This window comes from Columba livia, chromosome 7 (assembly GCF_036013475.1).
Source record: "Columba livia isolate bColLiv1 breed racing homer chromosome 7, bColLiv1.pat.W.v2, whole genome shotgun sequence".
Taxonomy (NCBI): domain Eukaryota; kingdom Metazoa; phylum Chordata; class Aves; order Columbiformes; family Columbidae; genus Columba; species Columba livia.
In genome coordinates, this window is record NC_088608.1 from 27,447,253 (window position 1) to 27,473,631 (window position 26,379).

General features: G+C 43.3%; 2 protein-coding genes across 13 annotated transcripts in view; one reads left to right on the top strand and one right to left on the bottom strand.

Moving 5' to 3' along the window:
- The window catches only part of C7H2orf88 (chromosome 7 C2orf88 homolog), a 35,802-nt gene extending 12,246 nt beyond the window's left edge, over positions 1–23,556 (top strand). For 3 of the 10 annotated variants that reach the window (XR_010473896.1, XR_010473894.1, XM_065069879.1), the window contains 4 exons: positions 7,318–11,947; positions 12,417–12,601; positions 16,800–16,873; positions 21,084–23,556. Coding sequence is in view for 6 of the 10 variants with exons in the window: in XM_065069879.1 (XP_064925951.1) it covers positions 21,250–21,513 (264 nt within the window). In the remaining 4 variants the exon portion in view is untranslated. Of the gene's footprint in view, positions 1–5,494; positions 11,948–12,003; positions 12,207–12,416; positions 12,602–16,799; positions 16,874–21,083 lie in introns of those variants that run through there. The other 7 variants (XR_010473893.1, XR_010473895.1, XM_065069881.1 and 4 more) reach the window with 6 other exon arrangements.
- Positions 23,557–24,604: 1,048 nt separating this feature from the next.
- Positions 24,605–26,379, bottom strand: part of HIBCH (3-hydroxyisobutyryl-CoA hydrolase) — a 38,542-nt gene continuing 36,767 nt past the window's right edge. For all 3 annotated transcript variants that reach the window (XM_065069865.1, XM_065069866.1, XM_065069864.1), the window contains one exon: positions 24,605–26,327. In XM_065069865.1, the coding sequence (XP_064925937.1) occupies positions 26,212–26,327 (116 nt within the window). In that variant the 3' untranslated portion in view covers positions 24,605–26,211. The remainder of the gene's footprint in view (positions 26,328–26,379) is intronic.

Genomic DNA, 26,379 nt, shown 5'->3' on the forward strand with positions numbered 1-26,379 from the left:
GATGATAGAAGCGATATATTTGCTGGCTCTCCTGAGAGGGCTAATGTTTCAAAATTATTTCCAAACAAGCATCTTCCAAGTGAGAGATGTTTCTCATTTTTTTCCTCACCTTAACAAAAAGGTAATGAACACTCTGTTAACTGTGTCATTAAACGAATATCAAACAAATACCATGGCAGCGTGATAACTATGTGTGTGTGTGTGCTATCCAGGAAATAATGTTATGTTCACTGATACAAGTAATTAATTTGTTGTTGTTGTCAGTATGTTTGAAATAAAGTGCTTGAACAGTAGGTATGCAGGGAATCTTGGAAGTAAATTCAACAGATCCATCTTCATTCAAAGTGATTTCTGCTAGTAGTAGTAATCTATGTAGTGTATTTTAAATCAGTTCTGTCAAAAGACTTTAGAAGAAAATAATCTTACAAACCCTTTTATTAATTAAAATAATGCCAATAGTAAATTGATTGGCAGGTTGTTTACAGCCATAAACAAGTTGCAGTGGGCTGGGATCAGTCTTTCAGTGTATTCAAATGTGACTGGCAAAGCTCAGAGTCAGTTTGGGAAATGAGGAAAGGGTTATTTGGTTTCAAAATCTTAAAACTTGGGTTTTGGCTCTGCTGAAACAAATGATAATTCTGTCATTCACTTGTGCAAATATGAATTCATCTCTTCATTGTATGAAGTCTTGCTCTAAGGAGCGACTGTAACAAACCAAAGGGGCAGTTTTCTGGGACTGTTCTTCAGGTTGTGAGAGTGACCTTGGGCAAATTTAGTATTTCTCATCCAGTACCAATAGCAGCAAGAGGACCAATTGTTAAACAGAGACCTTATTCTATCAATAGCAGCAGCTCCCTGCCGCACCGCGCAAAGCAATGCTGTATTCAGGCATCTCTCTGCACAGCCCTTTACTGCACGCACGTTTTTCCAAACTTTGCCACCGTTCTCCTTCATTTCCCCACTGTTAAAAAGTCAATATAATTTTCCACTTGGAGGATGTACGATGTTCCAAGACACTGCCCTGGTGAGACCTCTGTAAGCACACAGGCAGCTGGGTAAGGAGATGGCAAGTGGTACAGGTTGCAGACACTAAGCAGTTATTTAATTACTGATAGTGTGCGATGCTGTTCATAGATAAGATAGATAAAAATACCCTATATTCTTGTTTGGCTGAAACTATTCATCCTGATTCATCCTCTCTGATTCAGAAGAACTGAAGCTTAAAATGTGTGTCTGTCTGTGGGTACTATTGACGCTCACTGAAAAGAATTTGTCGGACCACGTGTCTTTGTGAGCTCTTGGCTGAGCTGCTGAACGACTCCTTTAGTTCTCTAAATGCAGGCTTGTTTTGCAGCTAAGTGACACAAATTTTGCATCCAGCTGTTGGCCTTGCATCACAGAGTCTGTATTTGACTAAATTGTTCCAGCCAGTAAGATGTCATGCCCCATACAAGTAGGATCTTGAACTTTGAACTGTGCAAGATGAACAAAGTTTAATTCAGACATCAAAAAGCGGACTTGGGGGCAAGGGGAAGAAAGGACAACCAGAGAGTGGGAAGTTATTCCAGTCAGTAGGAGTGCAGTTCCTACATTAAGCTGTAGGGTCGCTGGCAGACCACCTAGGATAGGATGGCAGTGCTGGATTTTTTTTGTGATCCATTTGTCTCTCAGAGATTATATTGCCTTTCCTATACTGACTACTTTATCAAATCAGAAAGCCATATAACGTTGTGCTGCAACTAAGTGCAAGGCAGCTCTTGGGTTTATGAGCTATTGGATCATCGTAGATTGTTTGTGTACAAAACTATATATATATATGTACAAAACTTCATATAGATCTGTGTATGCTTCCATGTTGAAATTTGGGACTACATCCCATACTGATTTGATACAGGATGTCTGATGCTTCTTGACAGATGTGCTCTACAAGAGCCAAAGGCTGATCAAGATGGGTTTAATTCTTGTATACTACTTTATGGCATTTTTCTCATGTACATTTCTGCTTGGAGAGCAAAGGCAGTATCAATTAATACCAACCAAGGCGTGCTCTTCTGTAAGCCAAAACTTCCTGGAAAATTGAGGGAGATTGGAACTACTACCGTCAAACTTCAGTGATAAATTCTGTAGCTTTGGGGTCCCCTATAGATTTATTTTTGCATGTTTTTCTTTCAGTCTAAACCCTATTTGCAAGCCAATGCTTAGGCATCACCTCTTAGTGTATTTTGGCAGCGTACTTCTAGACATTAATTTCTGCTCTAGCATCTTGCTTTCCCCTAGCACAGCCGCCCCTGCCAGTCCTGACCCCATACCCACCACCTGTCCAAGGTGAACACCAAGACCTCAACAGTGACCTCTAAATTCCAGGTCTTAATACTGGATTTATCCTCTCCCAACGCTTATTCCACAAATTCGAATCGTGCACTAGTGGCGTACCGGTTCAGTTTTTGATATTTTTTTTAGCAGTAGCTGATTGTAAGCTTCAATGAGTTGTTTATAATCATGTGTATTATCACATCAAATATATTGTGTCTTTTCAGTCATAAAAACTCTTCCACATCTGATCAAAATCAGCTTTTCTTCAAAGCCTTGCTGTGATGAAATAAATACACAGGAAGATTATGCAGTCTAACGATCTTCCAACTAAAATATTCTTTCCACTGCTGTATTTAAGGTAGGAATGGATATTGTAAAATTAACGAGAAATTGGGAAAACTGAGACTTGAAAGCAGAATGCTAGGCCATATCCTAAAAAAAAGGGCTCCCAAAATGTACACTCTCACCCTGTGAGATTTCTCAGTACAGAGTAACTGTTACACAGACCATCCACAACTAGCATTTATTTCAGCTGAGCTGTTCTGCAATGCTCATGGTGTCCTCAGGACAGTCCCCTGACTCCCCAGGGCATGTGGGTTTTTTTGGTTTTGTTTTGTTTTTTCTCCTGAAATCAAACTGCAAAATTAGGGGCATCAAGGTCTACATGTACCATGACTGAAACCCATTTTCTTATTTTCTTCTTTTCAATTGTGCTGTTACAGATAATATTTCTATTTATGACCTCTCCAAACAAAATTTCATTGCACGTTGCTGTTTGATCTATGTACTGTCATAAATTCCACTGTGTACAAGAGTTCTGATTTTAGGATTATGCAGCTGAAAACCTCTTAAGTGGAAAGGATACCTGATATTGGGTAGTAGCTCAGATAAGATAATTAGATCATTTGGGTATTGGGTAATATCTATAGATATAAAAATATTTATTATGTAGGGTAATCATGACAGTTCTTTGTCAGTAAATTAGACTTTTGAAAATAAATTTCAAATTTATCTTTTCATATAATTGACAGTTGAAGTCATTTTGTGACTTTATAAAGGAATTTATTTGACATTTCGTGCTGCCAAAGGTGATGTTGGTGCGTCAGGGAAAGTACATAGAGTTTGATCTCAGCCAGCAAGGCAGTTTAGGGAAATGAAAGAGTTCAGCAGCAATAGCTCTGATTCAGTCACCCATAAATCTCCTTGAGGGATGTGCACCCCCATCCTTTAGTCCTTTGTCTTTGCCCTAGCATACACTCTTAGGGAATCTCTACTCCAGCTTCTTTTAAGGCCTCTCCTGGCTCATTTCCCTGTTTGAAAATACATTTGCTTTGTGCTCAGAAGAAGCCAGTTTTTCTGCCCACCTCATGATTGCACTGACCAGTTCAGACCACACCGCAGGGCGAGCTGTTGGTGCTCTCGCCATGGGCTGCGTGTGCTGGGCAGGCAGTTGAACAGTGAATTAAATAAAATATATCCCTTAAAGTGAGGGGGAGATGCATTCTGCCCTCAGAGAAAATGCAGAGAAGTGGGCCAGGCTCTTAACGTAGCAAGAGACATTACAGCTGAGTCCACCCTTTCACAAGTTTGTCTGTATGGCTTAATTTTTCAAGGTTGAGAAATTTATCTTCCAGGCAAAGGTGGTTTGGGGACTTACTACAAGTACTAGGAAAACCTCTTCATTTCATACCCATTAAGCGTCTTCAGCCTTGTCCATAAAACCACATGAAAAGCGCGTTTTGGGGAATGAATTAGCTCTTAGAGATGGGCTGATTTGCTCTGAACAAAGCTGGGATGAAGTAACTCTTTACAGCTACCTGAAAGGAGGTTGTACCATGGAGGATGTTGGTCTCTTCTCCCAAGTAACAAATGATAGGACAAGAGGAAACGGCCTCAAGTTGCTCCAGGGCAGGTTTAGATTGGAAATTAGGAACAATTTCTTCCTGGAAAGGGTTGTTGGGCATTGGAACAGGCTGCTCAGGGCAGTGGTGGAGTCACCATCCCTGGAGGGGTTTAACAGATGCAGAGATGAGGTTCTTAGGGACATGGTTTAGTGCCAGTATTGGGTTAGCAGTTGGACTCGGTGATCTTGAGGGTCTCTTCCAATCAAAACCAAGCACTGCTGAGCAAAAGCCAAAATATTGGTCAGTTATCAACACTGTCCTGGCTGCAAATCCAAATTGCAGCACCCTGTGGGCTGCTATGGAGAAAGTTAACCCCATCCCTGCCAGGCTCAGGGCAAGTACAAAGCCTGTTACTTGTTTCATATGTGTAAACCTTATTCAGTTGTTGCTCATGATGATGTTGATCTCAGCATGAATATTTGAAGGTGCAGCTGCTGATACAACATTCCTCTGAAACACATTACTTCTCCACATTAAGTACACCAGTGTCTGCAGGTGTTACAAGATCAAGAGGGAGCAGGGTCTTAATGTGTCACTGCTGGTCCATGGCTTCATCTGCAGCCATGGATGTCTTTATCTCTGTTTAGTATTTTACTTCAGTGTCTTTTCGGATTGGGAACCCTGAGACTGATTTTTACTTCACAGAAGGGAATGTTATGTGAAGATTGGGTCCTTAAATTTCTCTTACTTCTCTCTATGATTTCCCTTTGTGTGGCAATTTTTTGTGCAGCTACTGCTTTGATGCTGTCCTCTGGGCTCTTAGTTTTTGGCGTGACAGTGAACATATTCAATAGGATTTTTGCCTTTTTCCCAGATAATATTTGCCCATCACAAAACTATAAATTTCAATGTGAGAAGAAGATGGTGTTTGCAGCCTTGTGTCACAGGGAAGTCTGATGTGACGTATTGCAGTGTGCAATAAGTTTGAGTTTATTCTAGGAGAGATCTAAATGTAAAAGCTTTACCCACTTTCTGTCTGTCCGGCTTCTCATCTGACTGTAATTCTGGTGGGCAGCTTTTCAGTCCCAAATCTCTTTTGATCCTCTTTGCAATATTCTAATGCCTCATGGTTAATCCTCTCGCTGTGCTGCTGTTGGGTGTTTGCAGGGCTGCGGTTCGCATGTCCTCCCATGCTTCATGTTTTAACTGCTGTTAGATATTGATTATACAGTAAAGAAAAGGGGACTTGCATATAAATTAGGAATTTTTTTCTGCCTTATTACCAAAAATGTAAATAATACTTGGTATTTACTGTTTTCCTGGTTTATGTTTTCTAGTGCTGTGGAGAGGGTAAGGACGGTCTCCACTGAGGAGGAGGCGAGTGCCCGGCTGCCCGGGCTGTATGGCTGAAGCCACGTGTCCACCCTGTCTCTCACGCACAACTTCTCAGACCCACTCCTAACCTTCTGCCCAACACGATCTCCAGTTTGACATATAGACAAAATATAGCTGTCACTTTCCCCAGAGCTCCTGGGGAGTTTTTATTGCCGCTGTTTCAGTTTTCCTTCGTGATGAACATGCAGTGCTGCTTTGGTGATGCAGTGCTCAGCTTCTACACACAACGCAGAAGGAGCCATCCTTTAGAAAGTGTTTGTTAGTTTCAATATTCAACCTCCTCCCACTGTAAGAAATTCCTACTGTTCTAGAAAATTGTCATATTGAATGAGAGTTAATAGTCAGCATCAGTTTTAAAGATTTCTTGGCTGCTTCTGAATTCCTCAGGTGTCATTGCTCTGCCTTTATTTGAAGACACTGACTACCCTGCTTTTGGGGAGCAAGGTAATTTAGAGAGACCCAGGGAGTCAGCACCACTCACCGTTGTAGGGGACAAAACCTGGAAAGCCCCAAGAGCACTGGGAAAACATTAGGCTTTTATAATAATCTTTGCACTTCAGAGCAACCCAGGAAAATCTAGTATGGTGAAACTACTTCACATCAGTCACTAGAAAATTACTAAAAAATCAAGACTTTTCTAAGTTTTTCAGCTCAAACCCAAATTTTCTTCTACTTAACACTTCTAAAGCATATGGTGCATATAAAATGAGGCTTTATATTACAAAAGCATCTCAATTTTGTGAAGGAAGGAAAGATACTTTTGTTTCTGGTGTGACTAATAATCCAAATGTCAGTCCAGTTCTTCCTGCTAGACATACAATGTTCTGTACTGTGTCCTCCTAAAGGTTTTTTCCTCTCTATCCTCAGGCCAGACTCTGGTCCTGCTTTTATCTCACTACATGTAAGCTATGACGAAAGTGTCTTTTTGTATTGTAACAGCGCTACGGAAGATGTAATGTATGTTGGATAGCAATGTTTTTCTGTATTTAATATTTACTGTTTTATTAATGTTTCTTGGGAAATCTGCTAAACAAAGCTGTAAGACAGGAGAGGTACAAAAATGATAAAGAATGGACAAGAGGAGATTTATTACAAACAGGCATCAGGTTTCTGACTGAAAACCAGAAATAAGGAAAGCATTTCAGGCCCTACCTTGCAGAAAGCAGAGGACAAAAGCTTCCATGGGCTCTCTCTGACTTAATGCCTCCTTGTAAACTTCGTCTTGTCTGTTCTACAAAAAAACTAAACATATTTTCTTGTAACACTATTTCAATGAGATGTGGTATGATGTAAGTTCTTGAAAACATTACAGGTTTTATCAAACTATCAAGACCCATTTTGTGAATTAACTTTTGTTTTAAAGATTCCTAAAATTTCCCAAATAGACTTCCACTACAAACTTTCTGTTAATTTCTGGATTAATGGCTAACACACATTGAAACAAAGGCATCTAACAACTATTACACTCAGTTGGCTAAACATCTGTGCTGTATATAAATTTGTAATTTATTTTCTAACTCCTCTTCTGGTTTCCTCTTTTTTATTGCTGATAAGTATAGTTGTTCTATGGGAGAAAATAATTAATACCCGCACATTCTATCTCATTTTATTTGGGCAGAGTGCCTTTATAGTGTAACATATTGTTGTAATTATCTTTTTAGCACATTAGTAAGCATCTAGGCAAGCTCTAAGTAAATATTGTTGTTTCCTCATGGAAAATGTTGTGAAAATGGAGGCTTAAGTAGTTCCAAATGTCTTCACACAGGTGTTGGTGACTGGATGAAATGAATTACTGCAAATCAGCCCTTATATGCTGAAAGACTGCAGCACATGCTGAAGCGTAAGTACATGAGTAAAACTGAGCACGTGCTTCAAGTTCTGCTGTTAAATGTGGCTTTTCACCCAGTTTTTGGAAAAAAATGGGTCTTTCCCCAAATATCTCATTGCAATTATGATGAAGATTGACGATAAGAGTCAGCTATTTTCACACAGTGCTGGGGATTCATTAATGTGTACAAAGTTGAGTGAATATATGGATGGTTCATGTTGTTTGTTCTCCTTTGAGCTATAGCAGTGTATGCACATCCAAGTTAAAAATAATAATAATAATGAGTTAAACATATTTTAAATATTCAGGATACCTTTATACAAGAAAGCTGAACAAGGGTTTACCTTTATATTCTAAACTTGGTTAAAAACTATCAAACCCTTTTTTGAGAGTGGGAGGATGGGATGTTCCAAAAATAATTGTGATCTAGAAATCAATGTTGTGCCCTAAGGTTTGGAGCAAATGTGCAATCGCCCTGCAATGTACTTTTATAGTACGAGAGTTGAAAACTAGGGCAGCCCTCAGTGATTTCTGTGGCCTATGCTGCTTGGGGATACTCTAATTGTACTTGTCCATCCTTTTAATCCATCTAGTTGTAGACATCAAGGAAATATTTTAAGACAACTATGAGCTCTGAGAAAAGGCTTTTGTAAATCTCAGTTGTGCACAGAATACAAGAGCAATGCATAATAAAACAAGAATTAAGTAAGAAAGAGAGGAAAAATCCATAGCTGAGGAAAGGAACATCTCTCCCATCAACAAAGTTTTTGAAAATATAGCTTTTATTTAAATGACAGTTACTTAGTCCATAAAGCTGGTTGTTGCAGGGAAGTGGAGCTTTGCATCATGGTTTTGATTTTGAAACCAAAGTATCTTATTGCAGGGCAATCGGGGCATGTCAGGTAAAACTTCAAGGCTTTTGGATTAAGAGATTTTAGTCAACAAAAAACTTGGGGGTTTTTTAGCTCTTCAGACTCTATATTGATTATTTTTGGACTGCGTAACATTTTCCAACCCATACAGTTAGTGGGTTACTGCACGTATAAATAGATTTTGTAAAGTCACCGCGTGACCATGGGCGTGCTGGGTGGAAACTGCCAGGGCAGAGAATACTTGTCCTACCTTCCCTTCTGTAACTTCAACTGAATTAGAAACATGTGCCTCAATAAAGCCCTCCTGAACACAGGTATGTGGATGTATATTTAAAATAAAAAAGAGAGAGAAATGGAGCAAGCATGAAGCCAGCAATGGATGACTAGGGACTGAGTTGGACAGATTCGCTATTCCTCCGTGGAGTTTTGTAGCACTTTTTGAATGCCACATCCCATGTCAGTGAGATCTTAAATTAATTTAAGCACTGCTTGGGAAAAGGATTTGGAAGCTTGGAGATGGGTTTGCAGATGTGGAGAAGCTGTGAAGTGCAGCAGGTGGAAGGATGAGGACAGAAGCTATGAAATTGTATCAGAGGGAAGGAGAAACCAGATTTCATTTATTCTGTTACCCTTGGACAAACTCATTAGAAGTCTGACATCTGGTACAGAGGTTGGTAAGTGACAAATTTTACATCAAAAGTAGTAGGTTAGCAATTTCTCACCTAAGTTCCTCTGAAACTTCAGCATAGCTACCACCAGGTCTTGGAGTTGGTGACTGCTCCAGCAATGCCAGTTCAAGCACCATTTGGTAACTTCCATGGTTCATTTTGTGCCATTTTCCTCCCGTTGCAAATGTATTTATGCTGCATCCACCTTATTATCAGAAAGTGCTTCTATCACTCTGGGGACATCTGCATGCAGAGCATGGCATGCCAAGCATTTAGAGGGTTAGGGCTATTACAAGAAGATCTAGAACACTCCAATAAGTAAATAACTAATTAAAAAAATAATAAAATAAACATTAGATCTTATGACAACAAAAACGTCAAACTTGTTTCAAAACCATTTCTTCCAGAGGGCAAATGCCTTTCTTGCCCCTACAGCAAAATGCTTTCAGCCACTCAAATTGGGAAGGTGGTGCAAGAAACAGCATGATCTGGGAAACGGAGTCCCAGGAAAGGCTTTGGTGTCCTCCCGAACCAGTCAGTGCACAGCATGGCCTCCTGTGTCCTGGCGGGACTAGGTACCCTGGGGACCCTGCGGCCCTGCTCCCTGTGTGACTGCTGCACCTCTGAGGCCTCCGTGCTGGGGCTGGAGTGCCTCAGGTTTGGACATTGTGCTTTCCAACACCACAGCACCTGTGTGTGTCCCCAGCCTTTCCCACCAAAATGCTTTATGAGCTAAATATTTCATCGACTGCCTGGTGGTAGTCATTTCAAATGGATGCTCCGCACTTAAAAAGACCGACTGCTTTGCTTGAGCCAGACATAATAAGCTGTCTTGCATACTCCACAGCTTATAAAATATTAAATATGTTTTGGCACCCAGAAATAAATATCTGCTCAAAATTCTCATCACACCTATCTCCCTCTCCTTAACTCCCTGTCCCCCCCTGCTTTACACTGAAGTGCTGCTGCTCAGACTAAATGGTTTGTTGTCAAGTCATGACACGGGGAGGCGAGCGCTGCACCAGTGCCGTAAGGTTATTGTCAGTTGGGATGTAACAAAGTGATCCAGTCGGTCACTAGTGATGTACTTGCAGCCTGTGAAATGTCTGCCCCATGGCTCAAAGTGGCTCAGTGGGAACTGCATTCACTTAAAAACTGGAGTTCAAAGTGGAGCTGAGTTAGAAAGCAGGCTAGAATAAAAAAGAGCACAGTAGTCATAAACTGCTACAAAGATATTCATAATTTTGTTACGAAATTCTTATTTTTAAAGCGTATATCGTTTAAAAATCACTGTTGTAACAATACCACTGTGTTAATGCAAGGCAACCATGCCTTTCCAGTACTCTGTCATGTTTTAATTCCCAGGGCTATGATTTTAGTTTATTTGCTCTTCTACCCAGCCAGGGCTGAACTAAAACAGTAATAAAAGATCTGACTGAAATCCACCCAAGGCAGTGGGTCCCAAGTCAAAGCTCCTTGAAATCAAAGGATATAACACTGCCAGCTCTAAGAGGCTTTGGATCAAGCTCCTAAAACCCGCTCCTGCAAACACTTAAATACACGTGCTTAGCTCCCATCTGGGGAACTCATCACTTAAAAATCGCATGTGTGAGCAGCCAGAGCTGATGTTGGTACCTGAGGTTGCCTCCCCTGGGAAGTGCTGCTGCGGGGAAGCTCGAGGTTGCCCCCCTGCCTGCACCCCAGCCCCAGAATTTCTCCCGTCCCTCTCTAAGGGCAGCGTGGTTCCCATTAGTGCTTTGGTGAAATGATGCAGCAAATGCAGCGTGTGCGATCCCTGTGCACGGCACTTGCCAGCTGAATGCTTCCTCCAGGAATTAGTAAAATCTGTATATTTTTTTATTCACTGATGGACTATTTGCAAGTAATGAGTGTAATATTGCGTGCTCTTGTCAAGTGGTCGCAGCAGCTGTAGGCTGTGATCCTTTTGTGTTAGGTACTGGATTTTGTTTGTGGAGGTGCACGGGGGGCTGCCCAGCACTCTGGGCTGGAGAGGGGGGCTTTGTTTTTGCTGCTCGTGTATTTTTCTGTGCCCATCCAGGCCCTGGCTGTCCAGCTCTGCGGAGCCTCCCCGGGACTTGGTAACAGCCATGCAATGGACTAACTGTGACCCAGCGGCTATACTTATAATAGCATTTTTCTTTATTAATATTACCAGCGTAGTGTTTTATTTGGCTCTGATAACATTGCAATAAATTCCTCAGCTGGCCCCTGACTAACTGGAAATACATTAGAAACCTACTTGACAATAAAACAGTTGCCTAAATATGGAGGAAGACTTTGCCGCAGGTCAGCACAGGCATTTAAAGCCAGTTGTACTCAGCCCCACAGCCCCCCGGCTTTTAGCCTCTCACTGCAGGAGTAAACCGGGGCTCAGCAGGAGCCTCGCATCCCGAAGCACTGAGCCTGTCCCTGCCAGGACCGGGAGACCCCTGCCAGTCCTGGGGTGCTGGTTTCCAGCCCCAGGCAGGCGTGAGCTCCAGGGTGACCTCGCAGAGGTGACACCCAGGGTGTGCACTTGTGCTTTTTGCAGCAGCTTTGATGTCAGGACTCCCCAAAGGCAGGAACGCTTTACCTGAGATCTCTGTTCAGCCTCAGTTGAGAAATATTCTTTTCATTTGTGGCATCACTTTTATTTTAGAAATATTAAAAATGTTACTTTAGTTCAGGTTCTTCATTCAGGAAGCTTTCTTTTAGGGTGGGGGCATTTTTTTTAACGGTTTGGTATAATTAATATTTTTCTGTAGTTGTGATTTGATGCTGTCTGGCAGGATAAAATAGGAGATGCATCACCCAGGCCTCACCCCCAGCCCTTTCCACAGTTGTCTTCACTTAATCCTCACCAGTACCGAGTCATTCACCGTTCTGTGGCACGTTGGTGTTGTACGCAAGGGCTGAGCCGAACCCGCGATTCTGACAGCGAGAAGCTTTCAGAGGGTGACTCTGTCCTTTAGAAACGCTTTCCCTCATTTTAAAGACGGAGAAGCCAATGAGAGGCGTCTCTCCTGGGTACGTGATTTCTTTCTCCCCCCCCCCTTTTTTTTTATTTTTAAATTTTAAATCGCAGGCCCCATCCTGCCCCGGCCCCGCTCCCCCGCAGGCGGTGTGGGGGGCGGCCCGGCGGGCGGGGCGGCGGGTCGGGGCCGCGGCCCCTCCCTTCCCCGCCCCGGAGCCCCGGCCGTGCCGCGGGGAGGGCGGAGGGAGAGCGGCTGCCGGAGCGGCGTGAGTGGCGGCGGCGGCAGCGGGGGCCCCTCCCCGGCCGCTACCTGTGCGAGCTCGGCCGGGCCGGGCGGGAGGGGGGCGGCGGGGCCGGTGGCGGAGGCCCGGCGGGCGCGGCTGGCGGGGCCGCGGGCGCTGGGCGTTGCCTGGCGGGAGCCCCGCGGTGCGGCTGCTCCGGCGGCGCTTGCGGGTCGTCTCCCCGAAGTGGTGCCAGAATGGACTTGGAGGATGACTTCGTGTCCTTGTTGTTTACCAACAGGAACCTGGAGGACGCGGCGTTGGTGGGACGAGGGCCTGGGTCAGACCCTGCAGGCGCCTTTGGAGGAAGGAGCAGCCCTCTCCAGGCTGACTGGCCACCGGAGTTTCAGCTCGATGGATGGAGGCACGCTGGTGGGATCACGTTTGCAACGTGTTCTTCGCACTTAGACCAGCCCCATCGTGCTGGTAGGTCAGATGGGTTTCTTGCTCAGGTCCCACAAGGAGGACTGGGACAGCCTGGTGTGGTGTTGCTGGAGGAATGGGCTGTGTTCTTTTGCAGCTGCCACAGTGAGTGGTGATCCATGGGGTGAGCCAGGCTTTGAGGTGGGGTGTTTCGGGGCTGGCACTGGCGACGCCTTCCTCCTCCCATCGTCTCACAGCGAGGTTGCTAGCAGCAAAGTCCTCAAAACTGAGCAACCCAGGGGTGCTGCTCCAGTTGGGCACCCGTGGCATTGCCTGGGAAGAGGTAGTACAATGTAAAGCGATACGAGTGCTGCAAAGCGGGAAGGTAAACGGTGTGGCTGCTTCTCTGTGAGCTTTGTTCCTGCTGCGGGGGACACGAGACAGCTGTATCTGCTGGCCAAGGCGGGGAGGGGGTTTCTCCTCTGCCCCTGTTCTGCTGTGAGGACCTTTCCCAAGCTTCAGCGCAAACCTGTACAGGGAAGGTTACCTTGATCTGGCATGTTGTAAAATACAGATTTAGTAGCACAAGATCCGTCATGGCAAAAAATTGTAAAATGTTTAGAAACATCATATGTTCTTTCACGGTTCAGGGAGTAGGAGTCCAAGTTAGGTTTCTAAATATGGTAATTAGAAAAAGGAAAAACATAGGTGTTTATACCATAGTCTTAACAAAGTGGCATTTTTAACTTTCAAGTACATACAAACGAGTTTCCTTCTGAACGTTGTGTTCTGCTGAGAAAATCCTTTCCTTAAAATCACTTTGGCTTTTACAAGTCGTATGTTTGTGTCCGGGGGGACAAGGTGGCCCCGTGGGCAGCATCCCGGGGGGCAGGGCCAGCATGGCCGTCTCTCCTGGCTGCCCTGCTGCGAGGGCAGCAGCTCCCTGAGAAGTAGAAGCTGGCATGTTAGAAGGGATGAAGTTCAAGAAAACAAGTACTGGGGGAGAGCTGTGAGACAGAGTGTTTTTTAAGGCTGACGTAGTTCTTTATGGCAGTTCTGGGCAGCTTTTGTAGAGCTGGAGCGTTTGGTTGTTAACTCCTTGCTTTGTTCTCTTATGCCTTGGCTGATTTCTGTCCATCTTAGTAACGCATTTGTGATTTTAAAACGTGGAGCTGTGTTGTTCTGCACGTTCCTGCGTGAGATGTGAAAAAAACGGGTCTTGTGTTGCGTTCCTAATTCTGATTCCAAGTTTTACAGTTGGGTTCTGTATAGGGAGATTAAAGAATAGAATGAGGTTGTGTGCCACTTTTCTTGTACTCTTCTCTGGTTGATCTTGGGCAGATCCTGGCCACCTCCTTCCTTCTTACTTTTATTTGTTTTAATCCAGTGGGGCCTTTGCTTTCATAAGGGCATCACAAAGCAAACCAGCTTCCCTAGTTCAGCCCTTATGATCTGCAGCTCCATATGTTCGGAGCAGAATCTTGTGACAGATACTACAATAAACTGTGACCCAGTCAGACTGAGATAGCGATGCACTGTTTTACCTGCTGCTGCTCTTCAGTTCTGACTGGCAGGATCCCCAGGCTGGGCAGCAGCCAGCGACAGTGGCAGGAAGGGTTTTCTTGCTTGTAAAGATCGATGCATCCCCGCTCATCATCTGCAGCAGCCTGGCTTTGGCTGGCACCTGTGGAGGACAGTAATAGATCTTTAGAAACAAGGCTAGAGCCTAAGCTTTCGTATGGGCATGAGTAGCTTGATGTTTTAACCTGTTCCTGAAAGTGGGCTGTGACTTCACGATTGGCTTGTTGGGATTGAAGTTTTGTGGTAAATATAGGAAAATACCAATTTCCACTCTAGTTCATTCAGAACGCTGTCACAGCGTTGTTAGAAACCAAGAAGCTGCTCCGTGTGGGCCCAGTGCCGTGCCTTGGAGCAGTCCAGCCTGGGTGCGGGGCTTGGCCGGTGTCTCTGACACCCTTTGTTTGGCGGTACACCTGGCGTCTTCCCCTGCTGCGGGGAAAACGTTTGTGGGGGCCTTCTTCACACTGTAGATTTGCAGCTAATACGTATGGGGGGCTGATAATTGCAAGAACTGTTTTGTTGAAAGGTGTGTTGAACCCTTATCTTTTCATGTTATGCAGGGCAAGGAAGCAGTTGTCCATCTATGTAAGAACTTTATTTCTTATATTTTGTTTCTGTTCACACACCAGTTTTGAGCATTATTTTGTGTTCAAGTTCTCAGAGAATTTCATATCTGTTCTATGACCATTATTTTTTCCTTCCTCTGAACCAAGGCATTCCTCTGTAATATCCATAGTCGAGTTCCTTAAATCTTGGCTAAACTTCCTGCAGGATGGAGTTTCTGAGAAACTCTGTGTCCTCTTCACGCCTTTTCTTCTACAGCCTTGCTCTGTGGCCTCCCTTGCTAAGGAAATCCATTGGTCTGTTCTTACTCATCTAGAATTGTTGGACATATTTCTGTCCAAATCTGGAGAGAATAGTAGTACGGAGAGTTGCTTGGACAAGCAGCTGAGGTAAAATGAGAGCAGGACCTGTAAGAAGTTTTCAGCATCCTCTTCCCTTCTTGCCTTCAGGCTGCTCTCTGACCTGCAGGCAGTTCTGGTAAATAAACGGCTGTACTGGAGGGAAGAGGGAGGATTTCCGGACAGGCGGACTGGGTGCAGTTTTACTTTCATGAAATTAGACAGCTACTAAGCCCATGGTGTTCTTTAATTTTAACAAGACTTTTTTTTTTTCCTCCCCTGAATGAAAACTAACCTTGAGGACTGTACCTATTTGCACTGCTGTTTTCTGATCTATTGGTATTTTCCTCTGAAGGTTCCTTGCTGTGCTTCACCTTTCCTTGCTACATCAACTGTCCCTTATTGAAAAGCGTTTTAAACTAAACTGGAGATTATGCCCCATTCTGAAAAGTGAGTGCGTTGTTTTCCCATTCAGTTACAAACTGCTTGGAAGCCCGCAGAGGTTTTATCAATTCTGGACATGGAGGGGAAAAACCCAAACCTTTGAAATTCCAGCCTGTACCCTGCGGCAGATAACCGGGAGACTTTCACTCGCTGCTAATCCTGCACAGCGGTTGTTTGCTGCTTGTTTGCCGTTCCTGCATCCAGCCCTCTCCGAGCTGCAGCTCTTATCTCCTGCTGGCAGCAAGCGACATGAGAGGGAGAGCATGGCCCTGCGCAGAATGAGGGCTCTGGTTTTGCTGCTTGTTTCCCAACTAACTTCAGGGTATTTTGGTGATTGGAGGTAGCTGGATCTTGAAAATCGTGCTTGTCTTAAAACAACTCCAGCTTTTTAAAACTTCCTTTTCCTATGATTGGAAGGAGACTTCATTATAAATGTTACTACGGCGCGTCTCCCCTGTAGGATTTGCAGAAAACTGGGTGTTAAGGAGAGGCAGAAATTAAACCCGGCGCATCGGGCTGCATTGAGAGCCCCTGCCTGGGGCTGCTCTGCATGGGAGCCCAAGTCCTGAGGCGACACTGTGCACTAAGGGAATGATTCATCCCTCTGCCGTGTGCTCGCTGCTCCCTTCAAAACTGCAGAATATCCAAAGGCGTAATATCGTGTATCCTCATGAATAACATCTCCCCTTGTGAGGGAGCAGAAAGGCAGACGTAGGATGTTCTGTGTTTCTGTTTCTCTCCATTACTACATGGAGGATGTAAATATTTCATGCTATTAGGTGCAGTTCAGAGGTCTGGATGCCTAAATGCTATTTGGCTTCAGCTGGTATGTGAGCTGGGTCACCTGCCTGGAGTTTGAAGGTCTTTTCTACAAAACAGTGATGTTTATTGTTCCCGTGATCGTGACAGCACTGTGAACACGTGCTTGGGTGTTAGAGGTCCGGGTCTCAGCAGAAGCTCTTGGAGGGAGAAGGGAAAACAGGGGAGAACTTTTAAGACTGTGCAAAAGATGGGGCGCTCCAGATGCTGGGGTGTCACCCTTCCTGTGTCCTTGCTGAGATCGTCCTTAACTGGACTTGCTGCAGACAGAAGCTGGAATCCTGCATGTAGCACACTTGCCCGTGCAGCGGCTCCGCTGCACACCCGGGATTAGGTGCTGTGTGTTTCTTAAGTGCTTTGTCATCCTTTTACCTTTGGCAAAGCCAAGTGCTGTGGGCGAACAGGCAAGCAGGCTGCTGCAAGGACAGCACTACAGGTTCCTCTGACTTTGTGATACTGTGTTAGCTTTGACATCTCCCCGAGTGCTCAGTTTTATATATTGTTTCCCTCCGCAGAGTCTCAGTCGTGAAGCTGGCTGTGCTGTGCTGGGGACAAGCGGGACAACTCGTTAAAAGCAGACACGTTCTGGGTAAGTAGTGTGCTGAGCTGCTCTCCTAGATACTGAGGAATAAACGAAAAGCTGCCCTGGCTGGAGGAGGGTTTCAAGGAGTCATCTTTGAACCTGAAAGTTTGGAAAGTGAGGAGACTGGCTCTGTCACGGCAGAAAGTACTCACTGTGTTCAATTGGGCAAAGCTGCACTAAGCTATTTTGAAAAGTGTGATTTATTTTTAATCTCGTGACTTTTAGAGTGTGATAGAAGGTGAGTCTTTGCAGCGTAGCACTGAACTTCAAGGAGATTTTTTTTTAAAGTTGCATGGATAGAAACCATTTAAACAGTGGCAGGAACTTATTTGCCAGCGGTAAGCTAAAGATGTTGTGTAACAGCAAAACTCTTGCTCTTATGCCTGTCTTCTTCATATAAAGGTGTATTCCAGAGAGGCATACGAAATTCTTTATTTTTTGATAGCTCACACGTATCTTTCCATAATTATTTCTTATTGATATTTTTTAATATCTTAAAAAGCCTTATTTATCTAAATAAAACTGTAGTTATGCTATCAATTTTTTTCCACCCCCTGCATTTTTTATTGCATAAGAGTGAATTGCAGCCATCTTTTTCCCATTGGTTTGTTTCCTTCCGTGATGAGAAATGAACTTGCCTTGGCAGGAGACGCTTAGCAAGGCCAGCAGGGAGTGCTGAGCGCTCTGATGCAAGGTGAGTTGGGCTCGGTATTGCCTCTCTCCTTGCATTACTGCAGGGCACACGGGTCATACATAACCAAACAGGTGAAACAACGCCTGAACTTGGCCTTGGGAACTTGCAGCTCCAGGGACATGGAAGGGAATCCATTATTTTCAGGGCTCTTCTTAAAACAATGCACAGTGTTTATTGTGCTGAAGTTAAATGAGGTATTTAGAAGCGTATAGACTATGTGTCCACTGAAATTGAGCACAACTAGGAATCTGTATTTTTAAGATGAATTAAATCAACATTTCACTGACTGTAATACCGGTCTTTTAAAAGAGCAGATACGTTAAGGTTTGTGCTGTGCTACGTCCTGGCTGGCAGTGTCACAGAGCAGGCTGCAGCTCCCCAGGCTCAGCCGGCAGCTCCACAGCAGCTGCTCGCACAGGGGGCTGCAGCTGCAGAGCTTTTGCCCTGAGCCCCGACTCAGCTGTGCGGCAGTTTCTGAAACACAGCTGGCAACAGATGAGGGCTTGGAGATAGAAACAGATTACTATCAGTCAGTTTTGCCTTGTGCAGTTACTGAATGAAACACCGGGCTGGGAGTAAAATGGACTTTTGCTTTTTTTCCCCTCTGAGAGTGTGAGCGTAGTGAGGAAAGCTAGAGATGTTAAAATCCCTGTCAGAACTTAAAACTCTGGAGATGAGTTGAGAAGATTTAAACAGCACTTTACTGTGTATGTGCGAGCAGTGGTTGTCAGAAAAACAGGCAAGCAGTCAGAAGATTGAGAGCAACTTCACTTGCAGTCATTTATGTGCCAACAATTATTAACTCAAGTACAGCAGGCAAACTATAAAACTTACTGCAGTGACTTGGAAAGTACCGCACCCTATAAATAATGAAACGAGCAACAGTCAAGAATTTAAACTAAGGTCAATAACTTTGCTTTTAAGCTTAACTAGTAATCAATTTGGAACAATTTAGTTGTCTTGCATGCCTTTCTATCTGCAAGTTTTATAGCCTGCCCTTTCCTCTGTGTAGGACAGTCAGACAAGCTTTGATTTAGCCCAAATGAAAAGGCAGAGGTAAGAAGTTGGGAACAGAGGCAAGTCCTGCAGAGGAAGGTGCTGCCCTAGGGCATGTCTCCCTACCTGCTTTAGGAGATGTTTGTCCTACTCACATTCCCTCCTTTCTGCTGGACACCAACTCATCTGCTGGTGTCCCCTAAGAGAAAGGGAAAGGAAATCTCCAGTTGTAGGATGGAAATGTATATATATAAACAATAATAAAATACTAACTAAAGCTGGCTGCCATTTAACAGACCTCCTTTAAAAAGCACAAAAAATGGATAATGTATAAAAGAATACGGCTCCAAACTTAGATAAAAAAATCTAAATCTGAATAGTCATTAGATAAACCATCAGGGATAAAACTCTGATAAAATACGTTGTTGTATCTACTGTGGTGTAGAGTATTCGTGTGCTTGGGGAATCTGAGGTGTAAATCTACCGTATTTACAGTTGTGAGTAAGCCTAAGGAGGACACGATCTCTACTCTAAAGCTTCTATGAGCAGGGGACGAGGCAGCGCAGCTGTGTGCCTCCCGCTGGCACCTGCGCATCGCCTGCTCCGCACAGGGCTGCAGCTTGCGGGTGTCAGCAGCGCTGCCTTATACGTGCAGTTAGCGATTCTGTACCATAGTAGGTACTTCAAGCTACATATTTGTCCAAATGAGCAAGTGGAAATTCTTTTTATCAATGTTTTATTAAGGGTAAATATTGACATTAGACATGCACAAGATACTACTATTAGAACATTTTGAATTATTCAGATGCCGGAATTGCTTTCAGCCATCAGCCTCCGGTCTGTCCACATGTTCTGTAAGCTGTTTAAGTTTCATCAATCCATGCAGTTGATAGACATGGGCATAAAGCTCATGTCTTTCTTATAAACCTTGGGCAATGAAGGGAATCTTTCCTTTTACTCATTTAATAACAAGTTATTACAATAAAAATCTCCCCCGTTGCTTGGCTCTCTGTGTTGGGTAAAACTACAAATGCCAGTAACAGGGTTTGTTAGAGGCTTGTTAACTGTACTGCCTGCTCCAGAACACACTGGCTCATGCTGCAGCGTGTCGTTACACACAACAGAAACTTACTAGATTTTATTAAAGTGATGTACAAACATTTCTCTAAACCACTGAAATGTTCCTCCACGAAGCTAAAGGTATGAAAACGTGTGTATATTCTTGGTGGTTTCAGAAACCTTTAGGTCTGACTGTCTTCCAGGAACTCCACGCAGCACCTCAGAGTGCTGGCACTTCAGTCCTGCAAGCTGTTTTCTGAACAGGTAGCGATGTTCTCATGAACTAGCAGAAAGAGGAGAGAAGCTCCTGGTTCTCCTGAGTCAGCTGCTGGGCCAGGGAAGCGCCGTCCTACCTGTGCAGCACCATTTGCCTGCAAACAGCATTGATTTCCTTTGCAAGTACTTGCCTGTGATCAGGTTACTGATCGGAGACCCTGTTTCCCTCAGTACATAAAGCGAATAAATAAGGCTTAACATCTTTGCCATGATTATGTTTTCAAAGGCTATTTATAAAAAAGTGTTTTAACTTTGGCTGACCTTAGTACAACGTCATTGGGTGAAGCTGTAGGGAACAGTTGGTTTCTGTGCAGCACAGTCTGTATTTTGGCTGCCAGTCGATTAACTCTGAGAAGCGGGTAAGCTCATGCCAAGGAAAGTCAGGCACATAATGGGATTCTGCTTCGCCCATGGAGAGGAAGTAGCCTGAGAACCAGCTTTTTATAGGCTAATAACCAAAGCAGAGACCAGAATTCGGGGCTGAGCAGTTCCGATTCTTGAGCAGTTTGATGAGAGGACGCAGTGGGGTGTTGTGTTCCTCGCTCTCCCTTCTCTAGCTCCGGGGTTGTCCTGCTTTAGCGAGAACAGGGCTCTGGCTCTGTCAGAACTGCCCTGAGCGCAGCCATCCTCTGCTGCTGCTCTCCCAGCCTCTCAAGGGAAAAATCTGAAAGCAGCTCATTTCTGGTGAATACCTTCTTGTGGCTGTGTGCCCCAGCCTCCTTGAGCAACAGCAGAGTGACACTGAGAATCAGTGTCACCCGTGCCCAAAGGGTGCACAGCAGCCATGACACACGGTGCGTGTTCAGTGGTGCTTCCGTGGGGCAGTTTGGGGTTTTATTTTCTTTTGCAGCAGCAGTCGCTGGAGTCAAACAGTATTTGTTTACAGACTGAGGAAAAGAGCACTGCACTGTCAGTCTGGAAGAAATAGATTTATTATTTTTTTCCAAGACCATTACATTCCTGGATTGCTTACATCACGTCCTGGGAACTGTATTCAAAGGCGGCTTGAATCAGGTCAAGCTTTGCCTACTTGTAGTAGGTGGACGTTACTCATAAAAACATTTTACGCGCACCATGCAGATATTTATTGAAGTTGCTTCTACAAGTGTCTGTAGTGAATTTAGCTTTCCCTTGAGCTCACTGAGAATGGTAAACTATGTATTGTGTTTATACGAAACACTATTTTGACAGATTTCTTCAGAAGTAAAGAAGGGCAAAAGGAAACATTCTGTTCTGTGAAAATAACTGCAACTACTGGCAAGAAGCAGCAACACTGTGCATCAAACAAGGAGACCATTTCCAGGTCCTCAAAACATGCTGCTGAACTGAGCTTTGCAGCTGCGTTTTCAAATGTACCATGGGATGCATCAAATCCAAGGACGCCTTTGCAGGTTCCGATGCTACCCAGGATGAAAGGATCCGGGAAGGTGACGAAGGCCACACCGGGGAGAAATCATCCCTGATCGCAGCAAAGGCGGATGAGAAAGGTCCATCGAGCACGATAGTGCTGGACTATGCGCACCGACTGTCCCGGGAGATTCTCGATCAGGCCGTGAAACAGTGGGCAGTGACTGAGAGCAAATACAGCGACATCCCTTTTATCGAAAGTGACGTGCCCTGAGCGGCGAGGACCGTCTCCACTGCGAGTGTCCTCTCTGCTGTGCAGTTTGTATTTGGTACTAGTGCAAATAAAGTAACATCAGCTGTGATTTGAGCATAATTTGAGCTGCTATATGAATGTGTTTGCAAGAAGAGGCTGAAAAAAATTGCCTTTTAATCTATATTGCTAAGAAACTAACTGGATTACAGTAGAATCTCTTAATCAAGTGTCATTTGTTATCAGCTGTATGTTGAGTATATTCTGTCTCTGCATGTGTTGACTGTGATCAGAAATTAGTGTTAAAAAGGCGATGAGAAGAATGTGGCTGTCCTGCAACTGTTCAGGCACTGTCACCGAGGCCCCAAAGATGCTCAACAACAAAGCGTGGGTTATTTTTCTGTACCGCATAAAAAGTCAGTGGCCTGTTCGTAGGTGAAATGAGAAGAACTCACAATACTTGGTAAATTTGTCCTCATTTTGCTAATGTGAAATCAGGGTCTACATGTAGCAAAGGTAACTGCTGTCATAAATTTTACTTTGATGCTTTGACCTGACAACATTGTGATTTACAATCACAAAATCATGAAGGTGATGAGAAGCATATTATAAAAGCAGTATTCAGGGAACCACAGGGATTGTGATACTATTCAGCTTCCCTTCTCAAGTGAAGCAGTGAGAAACATGACAATACTGTTCAACAGTGCTTTATCAGTACCACATGCTCTGGCTTCCCGTAAACGCATGACGGCTCTTCTCTAAAATCTGCATTCAGACCAAAGCTGTTCATTTTGGTTTGGGGTTTTGGATTTTATTTTTGTGTTGGGTTTGGGGGTGTTTGTTTTGTTTTTTTACTGTAACCCTGGTAAGTGTGCAAAGACTACTGATGCTGACGAGCAAAATGAACCTTCAGAGGCATAACAATGTTTTGGGACTATTTGTTTCTTGGGAACTCTGGCTGCATTTCACTAAAATTCCGCCCTGACGCCCTTGGTACGGTGTGCCAGCCTTCAGGCTCTGCAGGCTTCTTCGCTTCCCCAATGGTGAAACTCCGTGTGGCGATGCAAAAATGAGCGACAGAAACCCAGAGCCTGGTGCTCAATTGGCAAAAATAACCCTCAGGCCCAAAGCTGCAGGGCTGTGTTCTTCACCCATTTTACATCCACACGCTGCACCTGCTCCTCCCGGACTTGCAGCCTGAGCCACTGTCCTCGGAACTCACCTCTGAGATATGGAGAAAGGGATGAGTTAGTCGTAGTCATCTCAAAGGTAGGATTTTGATGACATTTTCTACAAAGTGAACGCCTTGTGAAAGCTTGAGTTTCCAGCACTGTTTTCTGTTATGGCCAGTTTAAAGAATGTAGGTGTGGGGGTTTTTTTCTACATCTAAGTGCTTTCCTTTCCATTTTATGTTTTCATTTTGATAGAAAAATGCTTTCCATACTGGCAAAAACTGTTACTATTTTTGAAAGGTACGTGTAGTTCTGGTAAATTATATAAAGGGTGATTTCTGAAGCAATGGGAAGAGGTCATTATTTTTAGCTTATTCTCAGACATGACACAGTCTATGAATTGGGCTGTTTTGCAAACTTTGTGACGCAAACTCAGTTATTGGAACTTCACCTATACAGGGAAGTGGCTGCATCAAGATTAAACAGTGAAAAATGCTGCTTTGTAGCAGTGCAAGACTGCCATTAATTCACAATGACCAGACTAGACCCTGCTGTTAAGACTGTTCTTGGGCTTTTGCTGGAAAAGGGAACAAAATCTGCTTATGCTGTACTGTCATCTTTGATGTAACGGAGTTCTTTGAAGCCCATATATAGAGGGACGAAGGTATTATGGTGCATTTAAATTCTACTGCTAACAGTGATGTTCCTTGAAGCTCTAACGCGTGTAAATCATTAGATTATCCCCTGCATTTGCTCTATCTAAAAATACTCCATGCCATATATTAAGGTGAATTAAAAAAAAAAGCAAAACACCAATCAGTACATATTAATTGGATATTAAAAAAGATTCCTATTCTTATAGCTAAAATAAAGCTTTATTACAAAAAAAAAAAAAGGCCAACCTTTCTGTAACATTGGTCTTAAGAATGTTAACACTGCCAAAGACAGTGATTAAGAAGTAACCAAACCAAACTGCACAGAGATGATTTGCCAGCTGGGTGAACAGCAGATAGCAATCTGCATGCACTTTTGAAGTGCATTTAGGTGTATCTGTGTTGGCCCTTGCAGAAACACCTTGGTGGCTGCCATGGGGACTCCGGTCTTGCCATGTCTCAAATCCTCTCCTTGGATGCAGCTTTAGCATCCGACTCTTCTAGAGTCACAGTATCAGACACGCTGTTGGAAGCAGCTTCTCCGTCAGCAGACTGCCACGGCAGAAGTAAAAAAGGATATAAAATACCCTGAAGTGCCATTGTAGCATCCCTACTGATAAATACTCAGAATTTCTGCAAAGGAGCAAGTTACCTTGGTGTAAGCAAACAAGCTTGCAAAGGCGGAGACAGCTTATCACTGGGAAAATCATCTCTTTACAAGGCATTGGCCTTAAGAAATAATGCACTTACCCTTCATAAAAAAAATCCCTGTTCAAGACTATGATCTAGTGAGATTGAAGGATCTCTTTCCAGAGTTCTGCTGTATTTTTAACAGGCACAATACTAATACATAATAATAATAAAAGACTTCTTTACCTAAATAAAATTAGATCTGTTTACTTCTCATTAGATTGCTCTAAGTTGTACTACAGTCTCATAAAGCCACTTACAGTGCTACTGATCCTTTGACTTGATTTTGTGTAATAAAGGCACGGCAGTATGGGACTGGCATACTCTGTAAAACCATTTACTTCTATTTAGGAGTTACAAATACATTTGCTTTATGTTTTCTCCAGGAAACATAAGTATAGGCTGAGTGGGTACAATGTGACTGACTTGATATACTAAAAATGGTTCAAAACACATTAACTGCAGCACAACTTTGTAAAATCAACATTTCTGGAGTAAAACATGTCAGTATGCCCAAAGAAAACACACTACGATATATTTTTACAATATTTTTTGTGGAAAATATTTTCTTGTGGACCAAATAAAACTAAACTTACCATCTGCTTGTATGACTTTTATTTGATAAAAATGCACAGATTGACCAGGATCTTGCTACCAGGAGTTTGGGATAATTCCCGTTCACATACATTTTGGAAGCAGCTGAACATGCAAGCCAAAGTTTACTGATTCAGAAGTGCACTCTTGCTAAAACTTCCAGCCAGAGAAGGCATGATCCCTGTGTTTTTCATTAAACTTGGTCACTTAAGATTGCTCCTTTTGTACAAAAATAATGGAATGAACCAATTTTTCCAAAATAAATAATAAATAGCCATTGTTTAAGAAACTAAAACATATACAAATTTAAAAAATAAGAGGGGGAGTTTCCATTTCTTACAGAACCAGCATGAGGCAGAAATCCAAGTAATATTTTAAGAATTACCCTAAGAGTATGGATGAAATCTCTCTGCTGCCATTGAAAATAAACTCCAGAACTGTCTCCTAACAAATATATACATGGGAGCACTAAGTCACAGCTCAAATTTTAACAGTTTTAAAGATTCTAGTGACAAAGCAAGGTGTGAGTTTTTCTGGATTTTGCTCTCCGTTTTACTCACCTCTCATTCTGTGAAAATCAGCCTCCTGCTCACCTTGATGCCTGAATTTCCCGGACTTTGTTTCCAGGCAGCAGCTGCTGGCAGGGAAGGAGCCTTGAGCCGGCGTAGCCTGTGACTGTCGGTAAGAAAAACTGCACAAAGTTCAGAACTCTCTTACCAGTTCTGCTGCAGCTCTTTTTGATTCCCCAGGGTTGAATACTGACTATGTTATTGGACCAAATGTTTTCTTCCTTTAGTCTCAATGGTTCATCTTCAGAGAAGCAAAAGTTTGTATTTGTCACCTGCCTATAAGTGTAGAAACAAGTAGGATGAGCTACTGATGTATGATTTGATTACCCATAAAAAAGCACGCAGTCTTAATGGTGAAGATTAGTAGCTGTGCATTGTATAAAGATGATACATTTATCAAGGAGCTCTGGTTATGTCATACAACTTCAAGTATTCGTATCAGTACCTAGCAACATACACACATACAAGGAGGGGGTTTTGATGTGCATTTAAATTTTGATTCCAAAAAATACATTTGTTAGGATATGTTGTGTTAAAAGACCATACGATCTGTGCAGCAGCAGATATTTCATGTTTCCCCCTGCTTGTTATCTTGTTTAACATGTCTGGCATTTTCCTTTGTAGCTCTGTTTTGAAGCATTATGTATATTTTATTTCCATTGTACAGAGAAGAATGTGAGGCACAATCCAAATTTAACACATCAGTGACAGAGCTGAGAACACAAAGGTCTCCTGACTTCTTGCTGATCAGGTCATCCCTTAACTATGTTCTGTCCCTCAAAGAGTTTATACAAAAAAATGAATCATTGGGTAAAGCAGTAAAAATAACTATTTGCCTTGAAGTAATGTTTCCCTTATAATAACCAGAGATATGATTATTTTGCCATTAAGACAGCATAACAAAAGAGAATGTTCCTGAATGCAAAGAATTAGACTTAGGAATCTCAGGTTATCTAAAAGAGCCTTGACAAACTTTATCACACTACTATTAATTTTTGTATCATAGAATTAAGCAGATGTATAAGATGTCCATAGGCTTGATTTTTACAACTTGAGATCGTTGCTTCCCAGTGGCTTAAAACAGTTATCCACAAATTCATCGCTAACTTCTTCCAGAGCAGCCGGCCTCCACTTGGGGGACTGGTCTTTGTCAATCAGCACTGCCAGGTGGGGAACAGAAACACAAAAGTTACATTGCAAACTCTGTCTAAT